A 25,993-nucleotide genomic window follows, 5' to 3' on the forward strand; every position below is an offset into this window, starting at 1 on the left:
AACGACAGATGGAGCCTGTTCAAGCAATCAAACACGCTGACTAGAGGCAAGTTTCCCGACCTCTATTCTATAGCTGTCTTTCCTCAATTTGAATTTATGCTCCCTCAGGTGTGGAATCTGAGCAAGAGGAAGAATCCCATCAGCACTGACCTTGCAGGTGTCTAGTCTCTGGACACTGCAATTTGCAGAACTTAAGCTGACCTTGGTAACAGCAACCCTTTGTTCCACTCACTAATTTCTTTTCCCTCTCTGTACTTGCTCTAGTAGCTCTTTAGTAAATCTTTCCTAAAATGAGGCCTCCAGACCTGTATGCAGTACTCAAGGTATGGCCTGACCATTGCCTTATACAAGAGATTAATCACTTTCTTATCCATAATAGCAAAATTCATTAATATATATCTTGCCCTTATGAGCTACTCTTGCAGCCTGTCTGCACAGCTCAGAAAACTTCATATCTGACTGCACAATTTATCCCTAGGTCTTTTTCATTCTCCATTACCCTGAGTGTATGTTACTCTGGGGTTACTGCTACCCATATACAGTACTTTGAATTTGTCAATGTTAAACATCAATTGCCACCTCTCAGCCCTCTGCTCAACTTTTCTAGATCCTGCTACAGTAGTGTACCACACTTTCTATCATTAACAACCCTACCAATCTTTGTATCATCTGAAAACTTGGACATTAACCCTCCTATTGTGTTCGGGTCAATATGACCCGGTCGCCTTCTTTTAATACCAATAAATCCTTTATTTATTTAAATATTTTGATGCCGTTCTGTGTCTTACTAATTTATCCTAATAACGGTATACCTAGATTGACAAAACAATTTTACGGTTAGTTTTTTTTTATAAGTGTAATTGTTGCACTTATTGTGCCCAGGTCAATATGACCCGACGATCAGTTTTGTTAAAATTTAAGGAACGAGAAGCGAATTATTATCATAAATGATTGTATTTTATTAGTTTTGTTTTATTTTCATAGAAATAGCTTAAATTACCACGTTTCTTGAACAGGTTTCAACATGTGCATTATGTGCACGCGGTGAACAACACGTTGATGCTGGTGGGGGGGGGCTTGTTGGTGCCTTCTCGCATATATCTGCCAGTGTGCACTTGTGTGTCAGTTTCTTGGTAGAAACTCAGTTGCAAGAACTAACAGTAGTTGAATTAGAAGCATATTTCAGCGTACTGCTTTTAGCTGGACTGTATAAATCTCAAGGGGAGGCAACCTCCAGCCTATGGGATGGAAATGTAGGCCGTCTATATGTATATTCGGGGCAATGATTCATGTAATTTCACTTTGACAATAATGGAACTCGATCACAACAGTGCCAGACTGATAAATTATCTGCCAAAAGGAACTTGTGGGATGAATCGGTTGAAATTCTACCTATGGTCTATAATGGTAATGAAAATCTAACAGTAGATGAGCAACTGGTACCTTTTAGAGGCCGTTGCCATTTAGGCAGCATACAGCCAACAAGCCAGCCAAATACGGAATCAAGATTTAGACTTTATGTGATTCTGTAAATGCTTATGCATATAACATGCAAGTATACCTCGGAAAAAAAGGTAAAAGAGTTGTGCTAGACCTTACTTATGGTCTAAAAGGGCAAAACGTAACGTGTAATAATTTTTTTGCATCTTACGAACTGGGGCAGGATGCTATTGAAAAGAAATATTACCATGCTTGGCACTATTCGAAAAAACAAGCCTGAACTGCCAACCGAATTGGTCTGCAACAGGAGGGAAGTCCTTTCTTCAAAGTTCTACTTCGGCAATAACACAATGGTAGTTTCTTATATTCCGAAACGGAATAAAAATGTGACACAAATGAGCATCTTCTATCACGATTCCGATGTGTGTGTGCTGAGTAGCTAATGCGCCAATAAAATCAAAACCAAACCAGTGTGTGTGATAAAGATCATAAAAAGCTGTTTACGATTTTAGATTACAATAAAACCAGAGGTGCTGTAGATACTTTAGACAAGTTGGTTATAACATACACATGCAGGCGACAAACTAAAAGATGGCCAATGTCTATCTTTTATAATATGTTTACAACACCTATGTTCTGTGATACAAAATAAATCCAACCTGGAATGCTGGCAAACTTACAAAACATCGACTATTTCTTGAAGAACTGGGTAATTCCTTGATTGCTCCCTTACTGCAAGAAAGAAAACATCTTCTTCGAAGTATTCCTGCTGCTGAAATGGTTAGAAGCGCACAACCATCAATCAGCACTGCCAAAGCAAAGGAACAGCCGACCACAAATAAGCATTAAAGATGTAATTTTTGTCAATCTTCAAAGGACAACAAAACCAATACACTATGTTGTAATTGCTCAAAATACGTATGTAAAGCTCATGTATATTACTACTACCAAGATTGTAAAAAACAAAATGTATGATATAACTACTATGTTTTCCAGATGTACGTAACAATTGTTTATCCATTACTGCTATTCATAAACAAACTTTTGGTCAATAAATGTTACATATATTCTTATTTCTTTTATTATTTAGTAAACACATTACTGCCATATTAATTTAATGCCAATAAAACAACACCCATAGACGCTCGAGTCAGTATGACCCGAACACAAAAAGTAACTAAAACGCAAACACAACAGGAAGGTTAAGCCTGACATACCTTCATAAATATTATTGATAAATACAGAAAACAACAATGGGCCCAATACGGACCCCTGGGGAACTCCACTAATAACATTGATTACGACTCTGTCTTCTCCCACTCAACCATCCTTTTCTCCATTGCTCCAATTGTACAGTAGTCATCCATGTGCCACAGTATCAAAAGCTTTTTTAAAATCCAAGTATATGATATCAAAATTATTTTTTGCATCTAGTTCCTTTGTGACCACATCATAGTATTCAATCAATTTGTTCAGACAACACTTCCCCTTAACAAACCTATGCTGTGTCTGAACTATAACTGCAGTGCTTCTTTAACCAGTGCCTCCATTAATTTGCCTGGAAGAGAAGTTAAACTAACAGGTCTATAATGACTTGTGTCACCCTTCGATCTTCCTTTGTGAATTGGAGTCACATTTGCACGTCTCCAGTCCATGGGTACCTCCCCTTAGTCCAAGGAAACTCATAATTATGGCTATTGGTTTGCTTACTCCCTTTGCTGCCTCCTTTAATATAACTGAATAGATCCCATCCACCCGAGGTGCCTTTTTTGTTTATCTTCAACAATTGCTCCTCCACTTTCCTCTCAGTTATCACAAAATCATCTACTTCACTGCCAGAGTTTAATTCACCTGAATAACTCCTCATGTGTGAATGTAGATGCAAAATACTCATTTAGTTTGTTAGCTACCTGAGCAGGATCATCAACAGTTGAACTATCAATATCCAGGGGACCAAACTGATTCACCCCTTTCCTTCTAGAGTTTACATAGGTAAACAACTCTTTGCTATTTTTCTTTGCATCTTTTGCCAAAGATTTCTCATAATATGCCTTTACCTGCCTAATCTCCTTTGTGACTTGGTTACAGACCATCATAGGCTTCGACGTTACCCAATAATTTATATGTATCCCATGCATTTTTCTTCTCTGCCATGTCTCATTAGTTCATCTGACATCCGTGTAGGCCTAAACCTTGAACAATATTTCTTAGTTGGTATGTAAAGCCTAGTAGCTTCCAAGATAAGTTCTTTGAATGCTTCCCATTTTGAATTTGCTGTTGGTAACATCATCAGTTGGTCCCACTGTATAGAATTTAAATACTGTCTCAGATTACTGTAGTCACCTTTATGAAAGCAAAAACCCTTTTCTTTACACCTGATGGTAGGTACCTCTTTGAGTAAATCCCACTTCAGAACTCGGTGATGACTGTCAATGTGATGATTCTTAATGCATGAAGAATCACTACTGATAATCAGATCAAGAGTATTACTCCCTCTAGTTGCCTCCCGAACGTGCTGATGTAGAACACAATCATCCAATAAATCCACAAAAGCCTTGCTAGTGAGTGAGTGACTAACCCACAAATTCCAGTCAATATCCGGAAAATTAAAATCCTCCATTATAAGACTCTGATTTACTGGCCCACACTATTTTCCTGTACAGTTTTTTATTATACTCATCAGCGTCATTAGGCCTATAACACACTCCTACTCTCAATTTTGATCTACCAGTGCTTATGTCACACCAAACTGACTCGACATGGCACTGTCCAGCGATGTCGACTGGCTGCATTTCCTTGGATTTTATGTGTTAACTAATAGCATAACCTCTCCTCCCTTCCTGTACACATTGTACTCCCCAAATTCCAGTTCTGCATTCCTTATATCTGTGTGACACCATGTCTCTGTTATCCCAACAATACCTGCCTTTGATGCTTTGACCAACACCTCAAATTCATCAAATTTATTCATCAAACTCCTAGCATTGGTGTATATGCAAGTATACATGCACCTGTTCTTATTCTTAGCTACCCTAACACAACCCATGTGTTTACTTGTACCGCAATGACTACCAGCTCTAAAATACCCTACATCTTGTATTCCAGGCTGCTGCTCATTCCAATAGAAGCAGTGCAAGGATCACTTTCACCTCTGCCAGTGGCTACTGTTAATCTATTTGTATCCCCCAAGCTATCAGTTTTCCAACCCACCTAACATTGCCTCGATAGCATCAGCAAATATTCTTGCACCCTTTCTATTTAAATGTATCCCATTCCTGTAGAAGCAGTCTCTCCTATTAACAAGTACAGACCAGGCTGAAAAAAATTCTACCCCTTGAGCCTTGCACAATCTTTCCAGGGCCCAATTGATTGAGAAGGCTCTCATCATATACTCCCTCTTACCGTGTCTGGACAGAATTGCAGACACTTTCAAATCAACCCTAATTCATGGCTTTTTTTCAACAGTGACCTGTACTTGTCTCCTACTCTTAATATCATTAGTGCCAACATGTACGACAATATCACCTTTTGTGCCCTTAAAAGATGGTATCTGCTCTACGTCATCAATCTTTGCCCCTGGCAGACATACCCTGGTCCTGTTACACCTATCCTTTTTACACACCATGTTCCCCATTTCTAGTAGTTGTCGGTGACTATAGAGTCACCGACAACTACTAGTTCCTGTTTTTTTTTTTTTTTTTTTAGTAGTTGTTGGCGCATCGGCTTCTGTGGCCATATTGCACCTCCCAAGGTTTTTGCAGTACTTTGATCCAAGCCCGAGGCGGGAATCGAACCCGCGACCTTTGGGTTGCCGTGCAGGTACTTTACCCACTCGGCTAGCCCGGTCGGCACTAGTTCCTGTGGAACCAGTGCATTCTGCCTTGGGGATTGCCACTGTGTTGTGTGATGATCAAGTGCAAGCGTTGATGTGGGCAGCTTAGAGGTTCACTTGACATTCAAGTCAAGTGAACCTAGTTTTGGTCTGTGACAGCTAAATCCTGTACCTTTGCAATGGTGGGACTGTTAGTAACTCTGGTATAACCCCTAAGCTGTATTCAGGTCCTGAATACAGCTTAGTACAGAGGTTCCCAAACTTTCTCTGTTCACAGTGCCCTTAGTGTCTCAGTAATTTTTTCAGGATACCCCTAGGCTAAAAGAAATATCTAATAGTTCCGTTTGTTAAGTAGTTAGGTCCAAACAACTTAATAAGTAATGTTGAAACTGTGAACTACCTCAAGCTAGTAGTTCACGCAGTGTCTGCCAGATGTTGAGTATTGCTGTGTTTCCCTCAAAATTTTAAAATATCCCACGCTGTATCTCTGAGTTTGCTGCGTCTCCCAGGGGCACCATGGCACACAGTTTGGGAATTGCTGGCCTAGTATACTCAAGGTGTGCAACCACACTACATGTAGGAATGCCACCCTACTGTGTTAAAATTCTACCCCTTGAGTGCTACTTGGTGGTAGATGACTAATCAACCAGTGCAATATCACCACTTTGCTAATTTGAGGCTTGAAGTGGTGGGAACCATGTTTAGTCTCCAGTGCAGAGCTCCAGCAAATCCCCCCCCCCCCATTTCTTCCATAATACAGTATAATCAATGTCTTTTTGAGGTCACAATGGACATCATGGCAAAATCCAATCTGCCTTACATTTCGAGGGTATACAACTCTAAAACAGTGTTCGCAGGCCAGCTGCGGTTAGTCCACCGAACCAAGCCTATTGGCAACTCTCTAGAAGGTTCCAGATCAGCTAGTGTATAATCTCACTAACTCTACTCTGCCAGATAGTGACTGTAGTGAGTCCATGTATTGTGTGTGTGGGGGGGGGGACATTGTCAAGGCCACGTTATTCTTATTATTACTAACTATGTAGTCAAAGGAAGCCAGAGGCTTATGCTGCACCAGCTAAAATAAATTTCCGAGTTACCCTGCGAGAGAGAGAAGAGAAGGGAATCACCAAGAAAGATAAGAATGATGATATCCAGTTCAAGACCCTGGGGTGTGCCAAGCCCATACTCACCAGTGTGAGCCTCTGGGGATATGTCAAAGAGCTACGTATATTTTACCATGTGTACAACATATGCAAAAATTTCATTACTTCATATAGCATGTTCTCCCCACCTTTTCTTACTACTGAATACATCACGAATTGTCAAACTAATGAAACAAACTTATCTGCAAAAAGATCTAAACCCTCCAAACAAATATATGTGGTCTCAGTTCCAATATCAGTGATGTCCATTTCCACTTACAGTAAGTCAAACCCCATGTACTATTTCTGACTAAATCCCAGTTATCAGTTAATTCAACCGCTGCTCATCTCAGTTGTTGGATTTATTTGCTGTATGATTCCTTTCGGTTCAAAGGTGGTACCTATGCTTTCAATGATGTTATTTTTGGCACAAGGGCTGCTTAGGCCATATTGTACCTATTAGCATTAGTAGAGGCATACAATGCAAGAAAGCAAGCTCATGCACCATCAGCCAAAAAAAAAAAAAAAAACCCTCCCATTTTGGCTATCAGTGATATGGAAGTTATTTCATTACTTCATATGATCGTCTCTGTTTCCATAACAGTCACTGTAATGGTGACTGTTATGGAAATCGTTGCCTTATGATATGAGAGAGAGAGCGAGAGAGAGAGTTTTAAAGGTTCTTTCAGATTTGGAAGGAAGCTGAATGAGTGTTGCCGAGCATGTTTGTACAGAGTGCATTCAACAAGGATGTGCACTGTGAGCAGGCAGTTGCAGTGAAAACACTGGAGAATTATTTCCTGTGAGGAGAAATAGGTGAGTAAACTGACCGTGACCGATTCGACTTTGGCTAAGATTACTTCTTCCTTTCTGTTTGCATGGAAACTAGAGGTCCATAACTGTGGTTCTGGTTGTATTTGCAATAACTTATCCATTTGAGCTTGCCATAAAAGTGTCCATTGTTCCTTACATATCCTTCGTATCTTAGATCTGTAATCAACATATGGAACGCAAAAACCAGAAGATGCTGGGTTAGATTTTTTTCTAGATGTTTTGCAGCATAGTCTGTGCATTTGTTTCCTGGTATCCCAGTGTGGCTTGGGATCAAGCAGAAGATGACTACTTGCTGGTGTTCCTGAATTTTAATCATCTTACTTCTTATGGTTTTTATTAAAGGATTGGTTGGTGAGGAGGTGCTTTGTAAGGCTGCTAGTGTACTCTGCAAGTCCATATATATTATACTGTTTTTGATGGAGAAATGGAGAATACTTTCTATGGCAAGCTTGATGGTGAATAGCTCAGCTGTATAACTGCTGCATTCAGTAGACAGAGATAGTGTTAAAAGGGAAAACTGCTGCAGCACTATCAGACTTTGATCCATCCATATATATTTTTGTGAAATGCTGATAATTTTGTGTGTGAGAGCAGTATGAAGTTGTTGCATGTTGATATTTGCAAGGGAATGTTTTCCCCAGTTTAGGAAGTAATTGTCATAGGACAGTTTAATATAGGACCATGGGAGAACTGAAGTGTTTGGATCTTGGAGAACTTTTTCGAGGTGTACATTCCAACTTTCTGATAGTGCTTTCAATCTGATACCAGTAGGTTGAACTGCTCTGGATCTATTTCTGTAGAACATTTTAAACTGTGGATCACTAAGTATTGGCCAAATGGGATGGGTAGACATACTTTGAATTTTAGCTGCATAATTCAGAATTAACGCCTTTCTTCTGAGACAGAGTGGAAATTCATGGGCTTCAGTATAGAGACTTTGTACTGATGATGCACCTATGGCAATCCTAGGTGCATCATCAGTTAGTTAGTTAGTACTATTAGAAACAGAAAGGTAAGTTTCCCTTCTGGACCTTTGCCTACTTCTTGTAGGGGCAAAAGAGCTACACTAATTAATAAATAAAGGAAATGGTTGTTGAAACAAAATATAATCTATCACTTGAAGGCTCTTTGAAGATAAAACTTTGAGGAACGCACAGAAATCGCTTGGTCACAGAACTCTTGGCACCCAGGGCCTGTGCATATGGCTGCTCTGATACTCCCTGTCAGAGAAAGTAATTTAGAATCTACTCTTTTTGATCTTCTCTGGCTTAAAATCTCTCTACCACATTCTGCCAAATTCATCTGTTGCCTCTATCGTTCTCCCAACTCCACTAATCAGTTTAAACTCTTTAACTTCCTCTCATTGAAACTTGAATTTCTCCAGTCTAACTTTCCTAACAGTGAGGTAATTTTCATTGGTGTGAACATTAATATAATGTTCACAACTCCAGCTGGTCGGGATGCTGAGGGTTTTGCAATTACTAATGACCTCGCATATATTGTTCATTTACATAGCAGAGCACCAGACAATCCTTACCACACAGCCAAAACGTTTGATCTTATCCTCAGAAATAACTTTTCTAAGTACATGATCAAAGTGAGTCATCCTCTAAGCTCCTCAAAACACAACTGATGATGTCTCATCTCCAATGGAGCCTTCTTTTTTTGTTGCACACTTTGGCCCTAATGACGATAAGAGTAGATGATCTGCGGACTTACTTAACAAGTATAGGTCAATGTTGAAAGAAAGTCGTGAGTTAGGGTTATATTTGAAAGTGTCTGCAATTCTGCCCAGACATGATAGGAGAGAGTATATGATGAGAGCCTTCTCAATCACTTCGGCCCTGAAGAGATTGTGCAAGGCTCGTAGGGTAGAATTCTTCTCAGCGTAGTCTGTGCTTGTTAACAGGAGAGACTGCTTCTACAGGGATGCAATACACTTAAATAGAAAGGGTGCAAGAATATTTGCTGATGCTATTGAGGCAGCGTTAGGTGGCTCGGAAAACTGATGGCTTGCGGGGATTCACAGACTAATAGATTAACAGTGGCTGCAGGCAGAGGTCAAAGCGATTCTTGCACTGCTTCTATTGGAATGAACAGCAGCCTGAAAAGTGATGTGCTGGGGATTTCAATGACTTCTGGGAGTCATCATGGAACAAGTAAATATGTGGGCTGTGTGACTAAGAGTAAGAATAGGAGCATGTACACCAATGCCAGGAGTATAGTAAATAAAAAAAATTCACCCTAACAGTAATTAGTTCAGTAAGCAGCTCCATCTCTTAGCACAAATTAGAACTACCTCTTATAACTACATTATGTAGTCAGTAAATTCAATATAAAGTAAACAATCGACCACTTTTTTTTTGGTAAATGCTAGTTAGGTCAATAGATAACTAATGACCTAACTAGCATTAGGTCAAATACTATTATTTTAAATATTTTTTTTATAAAAAATACTACTATACTTAGAAACATTTTTTTTTTTTTTTTTTTTTCAATATTCTTCTAAATTTACAATTTTAGCATTAGTTGAGGCATATGATGCAAGAAAGCAAGCTTATACAGCATCAGCCAAAAAAAAAAAAATTCCCATTCTGTCACTCCAAATGTTTGTCTAGTTCAGCCGTAAATTTATTTAAGCTTTCAACTTCCATAACAGATGGAAGTCTGTTCCAGCAATCAATTACCTGCTGATTAAAGGCAAACTTCCATACATCTATTCTACAACTGCCTTTCCTCAATTTGAATCTATGGCCCCCCTCAAGTTCTTAATCTGAACAAGCGAAATTATCCCGTCGATCCTGCTCAAACCATTCAAGACTTTATACACCTCAATCAGATCACCTTGCAGATGCCTAGTCTCCAGATGCTGGAACTTGCAGAATTTAAGCCTTTTTTTCATAAGAGCATCCCTTTGTTCCTCTGACCAATCTTGTTGCCTTTCTCTGTACTCATTCTAGCAACTCTACATCCTTCCTAAAATGAGGCCTCCAGACCTGTATTCATGCAGTACTCAAGTTGTGGTCCGACCATTGCCTTATACAAGGGAATAATCACCTACTTGCCACTTCTGAGCCCATCTACCCAACTTTTGTAGATTCTTTTGCAGTAGCATACTGTCTTTACTGTCATTAACAACTCTGCAAACCTTTGTATCACCTGCAAACTTAGACATTAAACCTGATATAAATCTTCATCGATACACAAAACAACCATGGGCCTAGCACAAAACCCTGGTGGACTACACAAATAACATTAGTCCATGTAGAGCAATGTCCACTTATTACCAACCTCTGCCGTCTCACACTCAACCATCCTATTATCCATTGCAGCAACTTGCTCCTCAATGCCATACCATTCCAATTTGTACAGCAGTCTTCCATGCGCAACAGTATCAAAAGCTTTTCTGAAATCCAAGTATATGATATCAAATTATTTTATGTATCCAGGTCTATTTATCACATCATAGTGTCCAATAAAATTGGTCAGACAAGACTCCCCTTTAACAAATTTGCTGTGTCTAAACTATTATTATTAGTCATAAGGTGCAAAGGAAGCCTGAGGCTTATGCTGCACCAGCCAAAAAAAAAAAAAAAATTCCGTGTTACACTGAGAGAGAGAGTCAGAAGTAGAAGGAAATCACCAAGAAAGGAGAATGATGATATCCAGCTCAGGACCCTGGGTTTGCCAAGTCCATACTCACCAGACGTGAGCCCCTGGGGTAATTATTGCAATCTAGTCTACCTTATTTTCCATTAGTTTAACTTCTGAAGTTAAACTCCATTATTTTCTCAGGTACAGAAGTTAAACTTCTGTACCTGGGAAAATAATGGAGTCACCCTTTGCACCCCCCTTTGTAAATTGGGGATATATTTGCACATCTCCAGTCCATGGGGACCTCCCCTGAATCTAAGGATGCTCTCATAATAATGGCTAAGGGTTTGCTCACTTCCTTTGCTGCCTCCTTCAATATAACTGGATAGATGCCATCTGCCCCAGGTGCCTTTTTTATGTTTAACTTCAACGGTTTCTCCTCCACTTTACTCTCAGTTATTACAAAATCACTTTTTTCCCTGTTAGAGTTTGATAAATTTCTGATATTCCTCTCCTTGCATAATTCGTGTGTGAATGTAGATGCAAAATACTCTAAGTTTATCAGCTACTTGAACAAGATCATTAATCAAACCATCTATGTTAAAGTCAACCAATCTGTATTCATCCCCTTTCTTCTAGAGTTTAAATAAGCAAAGAAATTGTTGCTGTTCTTCTTTGCATCCTTTGCCAAAGATTTCTCATAATCTGCCTTCCTTAGTGCCTACCTAACTGTGTCGCATGATAATTTATATGCATCCAATGCATTTTTTTTCTCTACCACGAGCCTCGTTAATTCATCTGACATCCATTTAGGCCTGATCCTTGAATACTACTTCAATTTTCTCTAATTCATTGTGGCAAAACATCTACTCATATTAGTGCCACGCTCACAAAGTTTGCTTACATTAAAATAAAATAATGTGTTTGGAAAGACAAGCAGTGTGTATACTTATGGAGGATATGATACAATAATCTGTATAATTGGATGTATGCTAATAAAAAAAATTAATTAAAGCAAATGTTTAATGAGAGGGAAAAAATTAATAAAAATGTATACTACCTCTTCCTACCCATTATATTGGATATGGCCCTTTAAGTCCATAAATCTGAATAATTTTTAATTCAAACACTGGCCATTGCTCACAATATAAGACCACTTCTGCCTCTGTAGGTTACTCAATTTCTAAGGTATTTGGCTGTTTAGCATAAAGCAATCTTGAGTACTGTCACTATTTTGGAGTTGGTACCATTTTTTTGCTGTGTGGCACCATTAAGGGCAACAAGATTAGTGATAGGAACAAATCTTACCAGGAGAGGCTTAAATTCGGTAAGTTGCAGCATCTGGAGACTAGGCACCTAATTGAGGTGTACAAGGCCTTGAATGGTTTGAGCAGGCACAATGCTGATGGGATACTTCCACTTGCTGAGATTAAGAACCTGAGGGGGGGCATAGATTCAAATTGAGGAGACAGTTGTAGAATAGATGTACGGAAGTTTGCCTTTAGCCAGCGGGTAATTGATTGCTGAAACAGACTTCCATCTGTTGTTGTGGAAATTGATAGCTTAAATAAATTTAAGGCTGAACTAGATAAACATTTGAAGTGACCGGATGAATGAAATGGGAACGTTTTTTTTTTTTTTTTTGGGGTGATGCTCTATAAGCTTGTTTTCTTGCATCATATGCCTCAACTAATGCTAATGACTGTAGATCCTATATAAAAAATATATGTAAGGAACAATGGACACTTCTATGGCAAGCTCAACTGAATAACAAGCACCTTCAAATAAAATCTGAACCATGGTTATGGGCTTCCAGTTTCTGTGTAAACAGAAAGGAAGAAGTCATCCTATCCAGAATACGAATCAGTCGCAGTCACCTCACTGAGCTTTATCTTCTCTCAGGTAACGATCTCCCGAAGTGTAACTCTCTTCTCACAATCAAGCAAATTCTCGTTGCTTGTGCACCATATAACCATGCCCAAAACACCTCATTCACTTTTCTACAAAATCTTGAAGAACCTTTAATACTTCGTCATATCACAGGCAATGATGCAAATCTGCTTGAATTTTTTGCTTCCTAGCTACATGATCATCTCTGACTGTTCTTACAGTCATCATGTCTGACCTCCATCTCATTGAGAGGCACAATACGGCCCTTGTAGCCCTTGCGACAGAAATACCAATACCAATTAGTATGTTATTTTGGAATTACTGCTGCCCACTTTTAGCAGTAATTGCCACTTCTCAGCCAATCTGCCTAATTTGTTTAGGTCTTTGCAGTAGTATGCCTTGATTCTTGTCATTAAAAACCCTGCCAATCTTTGAATTATCTGCAAACGTAGAAAATATGGCACCATCAATATCATAAATAAATATTTAAAACAGTATGGGGCCAGGCCCAGCACTGAATCCTGAGAGACATTGCTAATAACATTACTACAAGAAGAGCAGTGCCCATTAATAGCCACTCTGTCTTGTGCCACTCAATCACAGCAGTAATTTGCTTCTAATGTCACAATGTTCAATTTGCAGCAGTCTTTCATGTGGGAAGTGTTCAAATCTAAGTATATAATGTCAAAATTATTTTTTGCAACCAATTTCTTCTTTGTTACTGCATTATAGTAACCATTCACATTGGGGGGGGCAGTCTTGTCTGACCAAACAAATCCATACTGCGAGTACCATATAACTACATTTTTCTAGATGGTCCTCCATTATTTTACCTGGAAGAGAAGTAAAGCTGACAGGTCTGTAATTACTCACTTTACCTTTGCAAATAGGAAAGTCATTTGCAAATCCGCAATCTATAGGTACATCCCTGAATGAATACTCTCATAATTGTGGCAAAAGATTTGCTTACCTCTTTTGCTGCTTCTTTTAATATAACCAGATAGATTCCAACAGCCCCAGGTGCCTAATTTACTTTTAGCTTTAACCATTTCAATTTTTTGTCTTTAGAAAATTGTATTTTAATGTCTGCTGTACTGCAGAATGGCAGAAGATTTTTGTATGCATGTCATTAAAGTATGAGAACCAAATATAACTGCAACTCAATTAAAGTTCAAATTTGTCTCAGCATATTAGCAATCATAGTGGGTACATCTTTCATATCCAATAAATTCCAGGTAGCAAACTGAACCAACCAAGAAACTATCTTATCCATTACTCTGAAGTTGATCAGTTTTATAATAACCAAACTAAAATATATAAAATGTAAAAATTAGCAAAATTGTTTTTTTTTTTTTTTTTTCTGAAGATATAGCTCATGCAATTTTGAAAAGAACAAAATTCTCAAATATTACTTGAAAGAAATGCAAACTTCCTTGAAAAGCTTTAATATGTAATAAAAATATTAACATATATATAAATTTTAATTTGTATATTCATGTTTTTATATTTTTGTGTTTACTTTAAATGCCAAGTAATATATTCTCAGATAATGATTAATTACAAAAAAGTCATTGTTTGCAGAGGAAACATGCCTCATACATCCAAAATAAATAATCTATGCTTAATTTTGATAATATAATTCAATAAAGAAATTACACCATAATGAATGGAATATTAAGACCTATACACAGCTTTAACCCATTCAGCAGTGAATTTGGCAAATGCGTGGCCTCAGGAGTAAGTTTTCTCCTAGAAGCAGACTCGTGAATTTTATTATTTTTTTTCATGAAATTGTTTAAGTTTTATAAAAATGTAAAATATATACCTAAATGCTTTCAAATATTAATTTATTCATATTTTAATCATTTGCCCAACATTAAAAAAAATTTTTTTCAGAAATAAAATCAGAATTTAAAATAATTACCGTATTTATTGGCTTATAAGACGCACTTTTTTTCCTTATAAATACCTTAAAAAATAGCCCTTCATCTTAGAAGCCGAAAGTGGCAATACAGCACATGCGCAATCCACATAAATTTACATTGAGATCATGGTCAGTACATTTTTCATCAATAGCACAAGTGTGTGAATGGGTGCTGAAGTCATGGCATGATATTAAGACTGAAATTGTGGTCAAGTCCTTTAAAAAATGTGGTAAAAAATGTTTAATGCAATGGATGACAATGAAGATCATTTATCATATGAGAGTGACAGTGATACTTGTGAAGAGGATGATTATTATGATGATGTTGAGGATAATGATGATCAAGTCAATAATGAATCTGAAGTTGAATAATACTAAAATAATAAGAGTAATAATTCTATACCTTTCTTTATTGGCTTTTACTTTTATTGGATTTTAAATTTCCATTGTATTAACAATAATTTTTTTTCAAGAGTTTTTTTCTTAAATTTAGCGTTCCAAAATTAAAGTGCATCTTCCACACTGCAGTGTCTTATAAGCCAACAAATATGGTACTTTTTTTTTTTAATATTAATTCAATTTCACCAACTTACAGACATGAATACCAGAGAATTTCTTCACTTTATGAGTGAACTTGGAAAGTAAAGCCGACAGTCTAAATTTTTCCTCTGCATTTAATAGTAAAGCTGTGTTTACTATTAGATGGAATCACAGATATTATGTGATTGGCATCTACCAAAAGATCAAGACAATTATTACATAAATGGACAAAATACTTGAAATATATTTTAGCAAACTTGATAAATATACATATAAATAACATACTCCTCAGACCCCACGTATAAAAAAATTAAATATACATAACTACTGATGAAAAGTGTTAATAAAAGTGAATTTCCAAGCTTATGTCAGCCTTGGTATCAGATCAGAGTTCATGAATGAAACAGATGATCAAATAAATTAACATTTCAATGGCAGCAAACTACAGGGTGAGTTCGTATTTTCACCATGTTACAACACACCACCAAGAGAAAGTTTATTTGAGAGAACAACTCAAAAAGCTTTTGTATAGACATTTATAGATTTCCACATGGGTTCCATTTGTGGCCCAAAGGATATCTAAATTGTTGATACATGTACAGAGTCCATTTACATTTTGAACATTAATAATATACTTGTTCCTTAATATAATCTCGGAAGAAAGCACCTAGAGGAGTTATATCTGGAGAGTGAGGTAGCCAATACATTGGTCCTCCTGTTACAATCCATCAGGCTATAAATGTGATATCATCCAGAAATACTCTAACTTCTGCACTATGATACAGTAGGACACCATCATGCTGAAAAATAACATTTAGTTGCAGATGTTCTATCCACAGTACAGCAAACAGCTGAAGCATATCCACCTAATTAACACTATTCTCTGTCTTCTTAGGAAAGGATTAGTGAATAACTGGGCTTGTGATGGGGAACAGTGCGTGTGCGCACACATGCACACACACACTTCAAGGGGCACAATTACTCTCAAACAGCATGCTAGTTTACAGTGTTCCAAATTTTGCAGCTGTGCCTATTTACCATACCACATGCATGAAAAGTTTATATCACTAAAAAATAATACTGTCCAAATAGCCACTGTCATTTTCAATTTACCTGAGCATTTCCACAGCAAAATCCTTTCAACATGATTGTTTGTCTGATTTTAGTGCTGCCTGCACAATCTGAATTTTTATGCATATGGCTTCAAACAACCATTCAGAATCTTCTGCAGGGTTGATTAGGTCAGATGAACTTCTCTTCTGCATAATGAGTTCAAATCCTTGCACTATACTGAAAGGCTTCATAAACTATCAGCTGTCTCAGTCATGGGCATCACTTTCTGTCTTGAAAAAGCCATTTTGATGTTAAACCATTTCAGTCCACTATCTTGCAGTTACATTGCTTAATGAAGTTCCATCAAACATTTTTGAGTTGTCTTTCAAATAAAATGAATTGTTTTTTGTTACCTAGTGTACTTCTCTTTTCACAAACACATGTAATGCGATGATTAATATATACCCACCCTGTATAATTCATATAGCAAAGAAAGATCTTCATGTGCAACAATCACTATTTAAATGTAGCTGTGTAGTACCAAGGTTATACAAAAAATATCTGTAATGCAATATGGTAGTTTTTGAAACACTTGTAGAATTTAATGGGCACTGTTCCACTAATAGTCTCTGCTACCAAAAGGAAATGTTTACATTGTTTTGTTGTTACCTCACCACTTCTTCCCAATCTAAGTGAGATCAATGCCTTTAAGCCAGGAAGATAGATCTCCTACACTACAGCGAGGCTGACTGGTGCTCCATGACGAAATAGTAGTTTCTTTATCAGGATCTAGAAGCAATTCTGCTGCACGACGCCCAGATAAATAAGCACCGTGTGTAGTCGAATAAAAATGAGGATGAGTTGCTTCTCCAGCAAATAACAACACAGGCTGCAAACAAGTGTATAACATATTATTAAATATTAATTTATTTTATCATTTATTTTATCAAATATTTTACCTACCCTTTTCAATACTGGTATATTTAAAGCAAAGAAATAAACTTTTTTAATTAAAAAAGTGTTTTATTTTTAACCTTCATAAATATAATAAGTATGTACATGTAAATAAAAAATAAATTAATACATACATAAAAAATTGACAGTGGCATAAAGTCAGTTTTAGTTGGCTCTCGAGGGTCATGGTTGAGGATCTTCTGTTGATGGCTCTGGTTGAGAAGAGTGTCTTTTTTAGAAGAAAGGATCAAGTGTTGATTGCCAGGATTTCTTCCTCCTCTGTTTAAGAATTTCAAAATATGGGCTCAGGGTTGATATGACACCCCTTTTAACTGTGGCACTCCTCTCCCAGTCGTGATCATGTCACAGAGCTCATTAGTGAGGGACTCTACACTTGCAAGGATCTGTTGTAGATCACTGTTCTTCATAATTTTTTGAGGAGAGTCTTCCTCCTGCTGTTAGCTAAGTTTTGCAGCTAACTCTTCAAGGTCTTCATTTGAAAGAATCTCTGATGACTCTTCAAGAGCTCAGTTATATCTTCAACTGTAACTTCTAACCTGTGCCAGCCTGCTGATGTCTTTTACAACATTCTGTTGTAAAAGACATCAGCAGCGGCTTGAATCCTCCAAAGTCATGCATGAGATCTGAGAGAAGTTTACGCCACCACACTCCATTTAGACAACTGACAGTCATTTCTTGCCAGGCAGTGTTAATGTGATTGATGCCCTTTAAGACATCAAACGACCTTCAATATTCTCTGGTGGTAATATTGGACACGTCAAAAGCTTTAACCATTTCTGTAAATGTTTGCCGCAGGTAATAAGCTTTAAAGGCGGCTATTACCCCCTGGTCCATGGGTTGCAAAACTGATGTTGTATTAGGGGGCATGTAGACAACATTATCTTTAAGAAGCATTCTGACTTCACCCAGATTTTTCCAAAAGAAGAATAGCCTTGGTTGGTAAATTTTTGTCATTGCAGAATTTGAGAACAGTAAGGCAAAAATAGTTGATTTACCAATCCAAGAAGACGTCTTGTATCACCCAAGCCTTCTTGTTTGACTTCTAGTACACAGGCAACAAGGCTTTGTTTAAACCTTTCATAACACGTGGTGTTTCTGAATGGTAACACCAAAATTGGCTTCAATTTTAAATTGCCTGACACATTTGCTCCCAACAAAAGTGTCAGCCTGTCTTTTGATGCTTTAAATCCGGGAGTCGAATTTTCTCCATGGGCAATGAAGGTTCTTGAGGGCAACTTTTTCCAATATAGGCCCGTTTCATCAACATTGAAGATGAGATCTGAAGGGTAATCACCCTCCTATACTATGGCCTGAATGGAATGTGGCAGCCGCCTCAACATCTGCACTTGCTGCCTTGCCAGTAATTTTCACACTTCTGCATTTGGTTCTTGCTTTAAATCTCATGAACCAACCCTTACTAATGATAGTAATGATAGCAGATACTAATGATATTAAGAGTAGGAGACCGGCAGAATTACTTAACAAGTACAGGTCACTGTTGAAAAAAAGCCGTGAATTAGGGTTGAATTTGAAAGTGTCTGCAATTCTGCCCAGACACGATAGGAGGGAGTATATGATGAGAGCCCTGTTGATCAATTCGGCCCTGGAAAGATTGTGCAGGGCTCAAAGGGGTAGAATTTTTTTCAGCCTGGTCTGTACTTGTTAACAGGAGAGACTGCTTCTACAGGGATGGGATACACTTAAATAGAAAGGGTGCAAGAATGTTTGCTGATGCTATCGAGGCAGTGTTAGGTGGGTCGGAAAACTGCTAGATTGGGGGATACAAGGACTAATAGATTAACAGTAGCCACTGGCAGAGGAGAAAGTGATTCTTGCACTGCTTCTATTGGAATGAGCAGCAGCCTGGAAAATAAGATGCAGGATATTACAGAGACTGCTGGGAATCATGGGGGTACAAGTAAACACATGGGTTGTGTTAGGGCAGCTGAGAAAAAGAACACGTGCATGTATACTTCGTGTACACCAATGCTAGGAGTTTGGTAAATAAAATTGATGAATTTGAGGTATTGCTCAAAACATCAAAGGCAAATATTGTTGGGATATCAGAGACAGTGTCACACAGATATAAAGAATGCAGAACTGGAATTTGGGGAATACAATGTGTATAGAAGGGATAGACAGGGCAGGAGAGGAGGAGCGGTTATGCTATTAGTTAAGAAACACAAAATCCAAGGAAGTGAAGCCAGTCGACATTGATGGATAGGGCAGTGTCCAGTCAGTTTGGTGTGATATAAGCATAGGGAAATCAAAATTGAGAGTAGAAGTGTGCTATAGGCCTAATGGCTCTGATGAGTATAATAAGAAACTGTACAGGGAAATAGAGTGGGCCTGTAAATCAGAGATTCTTATAATGGGGAATTTTAATTTCCCAGATATTGACTGGAATTTGTGGGTTGATCACTCACACATTAGCAAGGCTTTTGTGGATTTATTGGATGATTGTTTTGCCTAAATGGATGTCAGATGAACTAATGAGACATATGAGAGAGAAGAAAAATGCATGGGATACATACAAATTAATGGGTAACATGGAAGCCTATGATAGATATAAGTTGGTCTGTAACCAAGTCACAAAGGAGATTAGGCAGGCAAAGGCAGATTATGAGAAATCTTTGGCAAAGGATGCAAAGAAAAACAGAAAAGAGTTCTTTACCTATTTAAACTCAAGAAGGAAAGGGATAAATCAGATTGGTTCACTGGATATTGATGGTTCAACAGTTGAGGATCCTGCTCAGGTGGCTAACAAGCTAAACGAGTATTTTGCATCTACATTCACACATGAGGAGTTATTCAGGAAGGGGAATGTCGTAGGTGAAGTAAACATTGGCAGTGAGCTAGATGATTTTGTAATAACTGAGAGGAAAGTGGAGGAGAAATTGATGAGGATAAACATTAAAAAAAAGGCACCTGGGGTGGATGGGATCTATCCAGTTATACTAAAGAAGGCAGCAAAGGAAGTAAGCAAACCCCTAGCCATAATTATGAGAGCTTCTTTGGACTCAGCGGAGGTACCCATAGACTGGAGATGTGCAAATGTAACCCCAATTCACTAAGGAGGATCAAAGGCTGACACAAGTAATTATAGACCTGTTAGTTTAACTTCTGTTCCAGGAAAATTAATGGAGGCACTGGTTAAGGAAGCACTGCAGGATCATCTAGACAAGAATTCAGTTATAGCTCAGACACAGCATGGTTTTGTTAAGGGAAGGCCTTGCCTGACCAATTTGATTGGATACTATGACATCGTCACAAAAGAACTGGATGCAGGGAATAACTTTGATATTATATATTTGGATCTTAGAAAGGCTTTTGATACTGTTGCACATGGGAGTGCTGCACAAATTGGAGCAGTGTGGCATTGGAGGCAAATTTGTGATATGGATAAAGAGATGGTTGAGTGGCAGAAGACAGAGAGTGGTAATCAATGGACACTGCTCAACATGGACTAATGTTATTAGTGGAGTTCCTCAGGGTTCAGTGTAGGGTCCGTTGTTGTTTTCTGTATTTATAAATAATACTGATGATGGTATATCAAGCTTAATGTCCAAGTTTGCAGACGATACAAAGGTTGCCAGGGTTGTTTAGGACACTACTGATGCTATGCTGCTGCTGCAACAGGATCTGGAAAGGTTGAGCAGATGGGCTGAGAGGTGGCAAATGAAGTTTAACATTGACAAATGTAAAGTACAACAATTGGGAAACAGTAACCCCAGAGCAACGTATCAACTCTGTGGTACTACACTGACAGTGGTAGAGAATGAAAAGGACCTGGGGGTAATTGTGCAGGGAGATATGAAGTTCTCTGATCAGTGCAGACGAGCTGAAAGAGTAGCTCATGGTGTATTGTCAATGATATACAGGAATTTTTCTAGCAGGGATAAGGAGGTGATTATTCCCTTGTAGAATGGTCAGGCCACACCTTGAGTACCGTATACACGTCTGGAGGCCTCATTTCAAGAAGGATGTAGAGCTGCTGGAACGAGTACAGAGAAGGGCAACAAGATTAGTGAATGGAACAATGGGTTGCTCTTATGAAGAAAGGCTTAAGTTTTGCAAATTACAGAATCTGGAGACTAAGCACTGGCGAGGTGATCTGATAGAGGTGTATAAGGCCTTGAATGGTTTGAGCATGCTCAGAATAATCACCTGAGAGGGCATAAATTCAAATTGAGGAAAGACAGATGTAGGATAGATGTGCGGAAATTTGCCTTTAGCCAGTGGGTAGTTGGTTTGTTGAACAGACTTCGATCACTTGTTGAAGTTGATAGCCTTAGCAAATTTAAGGATCAGCTGGACAATTATTTCGAACGAATGGAAGGGTGAAATGGGAGTGGTGTTTTTTTTTTTTTTTTTTTTTTGGCTGATGCTGAATAAGCTTGCTTTCTTGCATCATATGCCTCTACTAATGCTAGCTGAAAATATTTCATTGCACTGACCTTTCTTCTTTAAGTCTTCAAAAATTGACTTAGCCCTTCAATTATTACAGCTTGGGTCAAAGGAATGTTTTTTTGTTTCAAATTGGACCCAAGGTGTCAGCAATTGTTCCTTTTTTCCAAAAGCTTATTTCTGATGTAACTAACTTGTGTAGCACTTTGAATTGATTGTTTTATTTTATCAGCATTCTCCATAATTGCAGTAACAGTGGAAGGAGGCATATTCGCAGTCCTACACACATTAAGGTGGCTTTCACCAGTTTCCATCCTCCGAATAACCTCCATCTTATTTTCCACGCTTTCATTTTTACTAATATTCATTGAACTTCTTTTACCAAACATAGTGTATCTTTATTCTTGTTTAATTAAAAACTTAATAACACGACTGGCAAAAACTGCACACAGCTATCACAAATGGCAAAAGCTTTGAATCTCGTCGATGACGCGACGAACTTTAATGGGCTTTTTTCACTCCGTAACTGAGTTAGTCGGTGTCAGGTGTAGACAGCAAAGTTCCCCCCCCCCAGAAACTAGGGTTTTTCGTCCAGCAAAAAAGGCAAATCGACACAGAACACATGCAATTAACAGTCACAAGACACCCTGCATGGCAGATGAATTTAATTATTTGGGTGGCCTAAAAATGATAGTTTTTTGGTTTGGCATAAGCTGCACACTGCTATCACTACTATTAATGATTATTTAACTTAATAATAGCACAATTAGTAATAAATTTCCAACACGGGTAGTAACACTTCCTAATTCATTTCAGAAATACACACAGTCTGAATTCTAATCTTAATGACGTCCGTTTCCACTCGCAGTCTACCAAATCCCATGTACTTTTTCTGACAGAATCTCAGTTATCGGTTGATTCAACTACTGCTCATCTCAGTTGCCCAAATTATTCGCTTTATGATTCCTTTCGCCTCAAAGCTGATACTTGTGCATATACCTGTTCCAATATTCCCTGTCAGAGACTTGGTAATTTGGAATCTCCTCTTTTCAATCGTCTCTCGCATAAAATTTCTCTACCTCATTGTGTCAAATTCATCTGTTGTCTCTCTACCATTCTCCCAACTCCACTAATCACTTGGAGCTCTTTGACTTCCTCTCTTTCCAACTTGCTTTCTCCAGTCCAACTTTCCTAACAGTGAGGTAATTTTCTTGGTGATTTTAATGTTCACAACTCGAGCTGGCTTCCATTTTCTAGTCACACCGATCCAGCTGGTCGATATGCTGAGGCTTTTGCAAATCACTAATGACCTTGCACAGACTGCTCATTTACCTACAAGAATACCGGACAATCCTAACCATACAGCTAACACACTTGATCTTTTTCTCACAAACAACCCTTCTAAGTACACGGTCGAAGTGAGAGGTCCTTTAGGCACCTCACATCACAACTTGGTGAATGTTTGTTCTCCAATGGAGCCTTTATCTTATGGCTGTTCCCAACCTCGTATTGTTTGGCATTACAAGAATGCAATATCGGATGACCTAAGAGATTTCTTTTCTTCTTTTCCTTGGTTGGATTAATGTTTAAAAACTTCTGATGTCAACGTTTGCTCAGATCGTGTTAGTGAAATTATTCATGCAGGAATGGAATCAACATTTGCTCAGATCGTGTTAGTGAAATTATTCTTGCAGGAGTGGAATCCTTTAAACCACACTCCACTTTAAAATCTCGCTCTTTAGCTAAACCTTGGTTTTCCAATAAATGAAGAACATTGCATATCGTAATTGGCTTGTTTCTAATTCTTCATTTTCTGCCTACACCAAAGCTCGCAACAATTGTAAAGCAGTTATCAATCAATCCAAACTAGAGTTTGAACAGGCTAAGAGTAGAAAACTTGCTCCTTGCCCTAATGGTAGCCGAGCATTCTGGTCTCTTGCCAAAGCTACTAGCAACAACTTTTGCCCATCTCTGCTCCCACCTCTGTCCAAATCAGATGGTTCTATTGTGTAGCATCCCATTTTTCTTCCAACTCATGTATTAATGATCTTGGTAAAACACCTCCCACAATTACTAACACGCTCCATTCAATGCCTCCTCTAGTCTCTGCCAAAAGGATATCAGAAGGAATTTGATGAATCTCGATGCTTAGAAAGCTCCAGGTGCCGATATTAATTCTCCACTTGTTCTCAAAACCTGTGCTCCTGAACTTACTCCTGTTCTTCGCCCCTTTTTTTCACTTTCTTATTCCAAAGGTTTTTTTTTTTTTTTTTCATTCTGTTTGGAAATTTGCTCATATCCAGCCAGTTCCTAAAAAGAGTGAGAAATCCCTCCCATCCAATTACATCCCATTGCAATTACTTCTACTCTTTCTAAAGTAATGGAGAAATCAATTAACCGTCAACTTAGAAACTACCTAGAAACCTTCCGTCTGACCAACGATCGCCAGTATGGATACTGTCAGTGTCGATCCACTGTGATATTCTGGTTTATGTTACCCATTTATGGACTAATTCAATGGAAAAGTTCAGTGAAACACAAGCAGTTGCTCTTGGCATCTCAAAGGCTTTCAATCGTGTTTGGCATAAAATTCTTCTATACAAGTTTCCATCTTATGGTTTGCCAACTGTTTTTTTGTAATTGGTTATCCAGTTTTCTCTCCGATCACTCACTGAGGGGGATGGTAGATGGCTCTCTGTCTTCTAACTTCTCCACTAATGCTGGTGTCCCACAAGGTTCAGTTCTTTCCCCCACTCTTTTCCTCTTGTATATTAATTACCTTCTTCCATTGATTGGAAATCCTATGCATAGTTTTGCCGATGATAACACATTGCATTCCATTTTCCATTTTGAGAAAACTTGCCTTGCTCAATCAGCTTCAACTTCTCGGAAATCTGTTACCAATTCCTTAAATGCCAATCTCCGGGTTAATTCTACAGTGTGGCAAAGACAACTTAGTTGATTTCAATCCTTCTAAAACTCATCTTGTCTTATACCTCGCAAAAAGGATTCTTCTGCTCCTATGCTTATCATTGTTGACACTCCGATTTCTAGGCAAAATGATTAGCTTTAATATTACTAGATGCATATGATGCAAGAAAGCAAGCTTATGTGGCATTAGCCAAAAACGGAAAAAAAAAAAAAAAACACTCCCATTTCACCTCTCTGTACTTTCCAAATACATGTCCAGCACAGCCTTAAATTTATTTAGGCTGTCAACTTCCAGAACAAAGGTTGGGAGTCTGTTCCACCAACCAACTGCCCGCTGGCTAAAGGCAAACTTCCACACATCTATCCTACATCTGCCTTTCGTCAATTTGAATTTATGCCCTCTCAGGTGATTATTCTGAGCAAGAGGAAGAATCCCATCAGCACTGACCATGCTCAAACCATTCAAGGCTTTATACACCTCAATCAGATCACCTCGCAGGTGGCTGGTCTCCAGACACTGTAATTTGCAAAATTTAAGCCTTTCTTCCTAAGAGCAACCCTTTGTTCCATTCACTAATCCTGCCCTTCTCTGAACTCGCTCCAGCACCACTACATCCTTCCTCAAATGAGGCATCCAGACCTGTATACAGTATTCAAGGTGTGGCCTGATCATTGTCTTATACAAGGGCATAATCACCTCTTTATCCCTGCTAGAAAAATTCCTGTATATCATTGACAAGACACTATGAGCTACTCTTGCAGACTGTCTGCACTGCTTAGAAAACTTCATATCTGCCTGCACAATTACCCCTAGGTACTCTTCGTTCTGCACCACTGTCAGTGTAGTACCACAGAATTGATACGTAACTCTGGGGTTACTGCTTCCCATATGTAGTACTTTACATTTGTCTATGTTAAAACTTCATTTGGCACCTCTCAGCCCATCTGCTCAACTTTTCTAGATCTTGTTGCAGCAGCGTACTGTCATTAGTGTCCTTAACAACCTTGCCAACATTCGTATCGTCTGCAAACTAGGACATTAAGCTTGATATACCATCATCAATATCATTTATAAATACAGAGAACAATAAAGGACCCAATACTGAACCCTGAGGGACTCCACTAATAACATTAGTCCACGATGAGCAGTGTCCATTGATTACCACTCTCTGTCTTCTCCCCCTCAACCACCCGTTTATCCATAGCAGCAATTTGCCGCCAATGCCACACTGCTCCAATTTGTGCAGCAGTCTTCCATGTGCAACGGTATCAAAAGCCTTTCTAAGATCCAAGTATATAATATCAAAGTTATTCCCTGCATCCAGTTCTTTTGTGACTACGTCATAGTATCCAATCAAGTTGGTCAGGCAAGACTTCCTCTTAACAAAACCATGCTGTGTGTGAGCTATAACTGAAGTCTTGTCTAGATGA

General features: G+C 38.3%; 1 protein-coding gene across 1 annotated transcript in view; it reads right to left on the bottom strand.

Moving 5' to 3' along the window:
* Positions 1 to 15,450: 15,450 nt before the first annotated feature.
* Positions 15,451 to 25,993, bottom strand: part of LOC150085733 (peroxisomal N(1)-acetyl-spermine/spermidine oxidase-like) — a 173,030-nt gene continuing 162,487 nt past the window's right edge. Inside the window, exon 4 of the mRNA XM_090374667.1 lies at positions 15,451 to 17,138. Coding sequence (XP_090230793.1) covers positions 16,938 to 17,138 — 201 coding nt within the window. The 3' untranslated portion in view covers positions 15,451 to 16,937. The remainder of the gene's footprint in view (positions 17,139 to 25,993) is intronic.

The sequence above is a fragment of the Mastigoproctus giganteus genome, chromosome 5 (assembly GCF_048544385.1).
Source record: "Mastigoproctus giganteus isolate SK-2022 chromosome 5, ASM4854438v1, whole genome shotgun sequence".
Classification (NCBI taxonomy): domain Eukaryota; kingdom Metazoa; phylum Arthropoda; class Arachnida; order Uropygi; family Thelyphonidae; genus Mastigoproctus; species Mastigoproctus giganteus.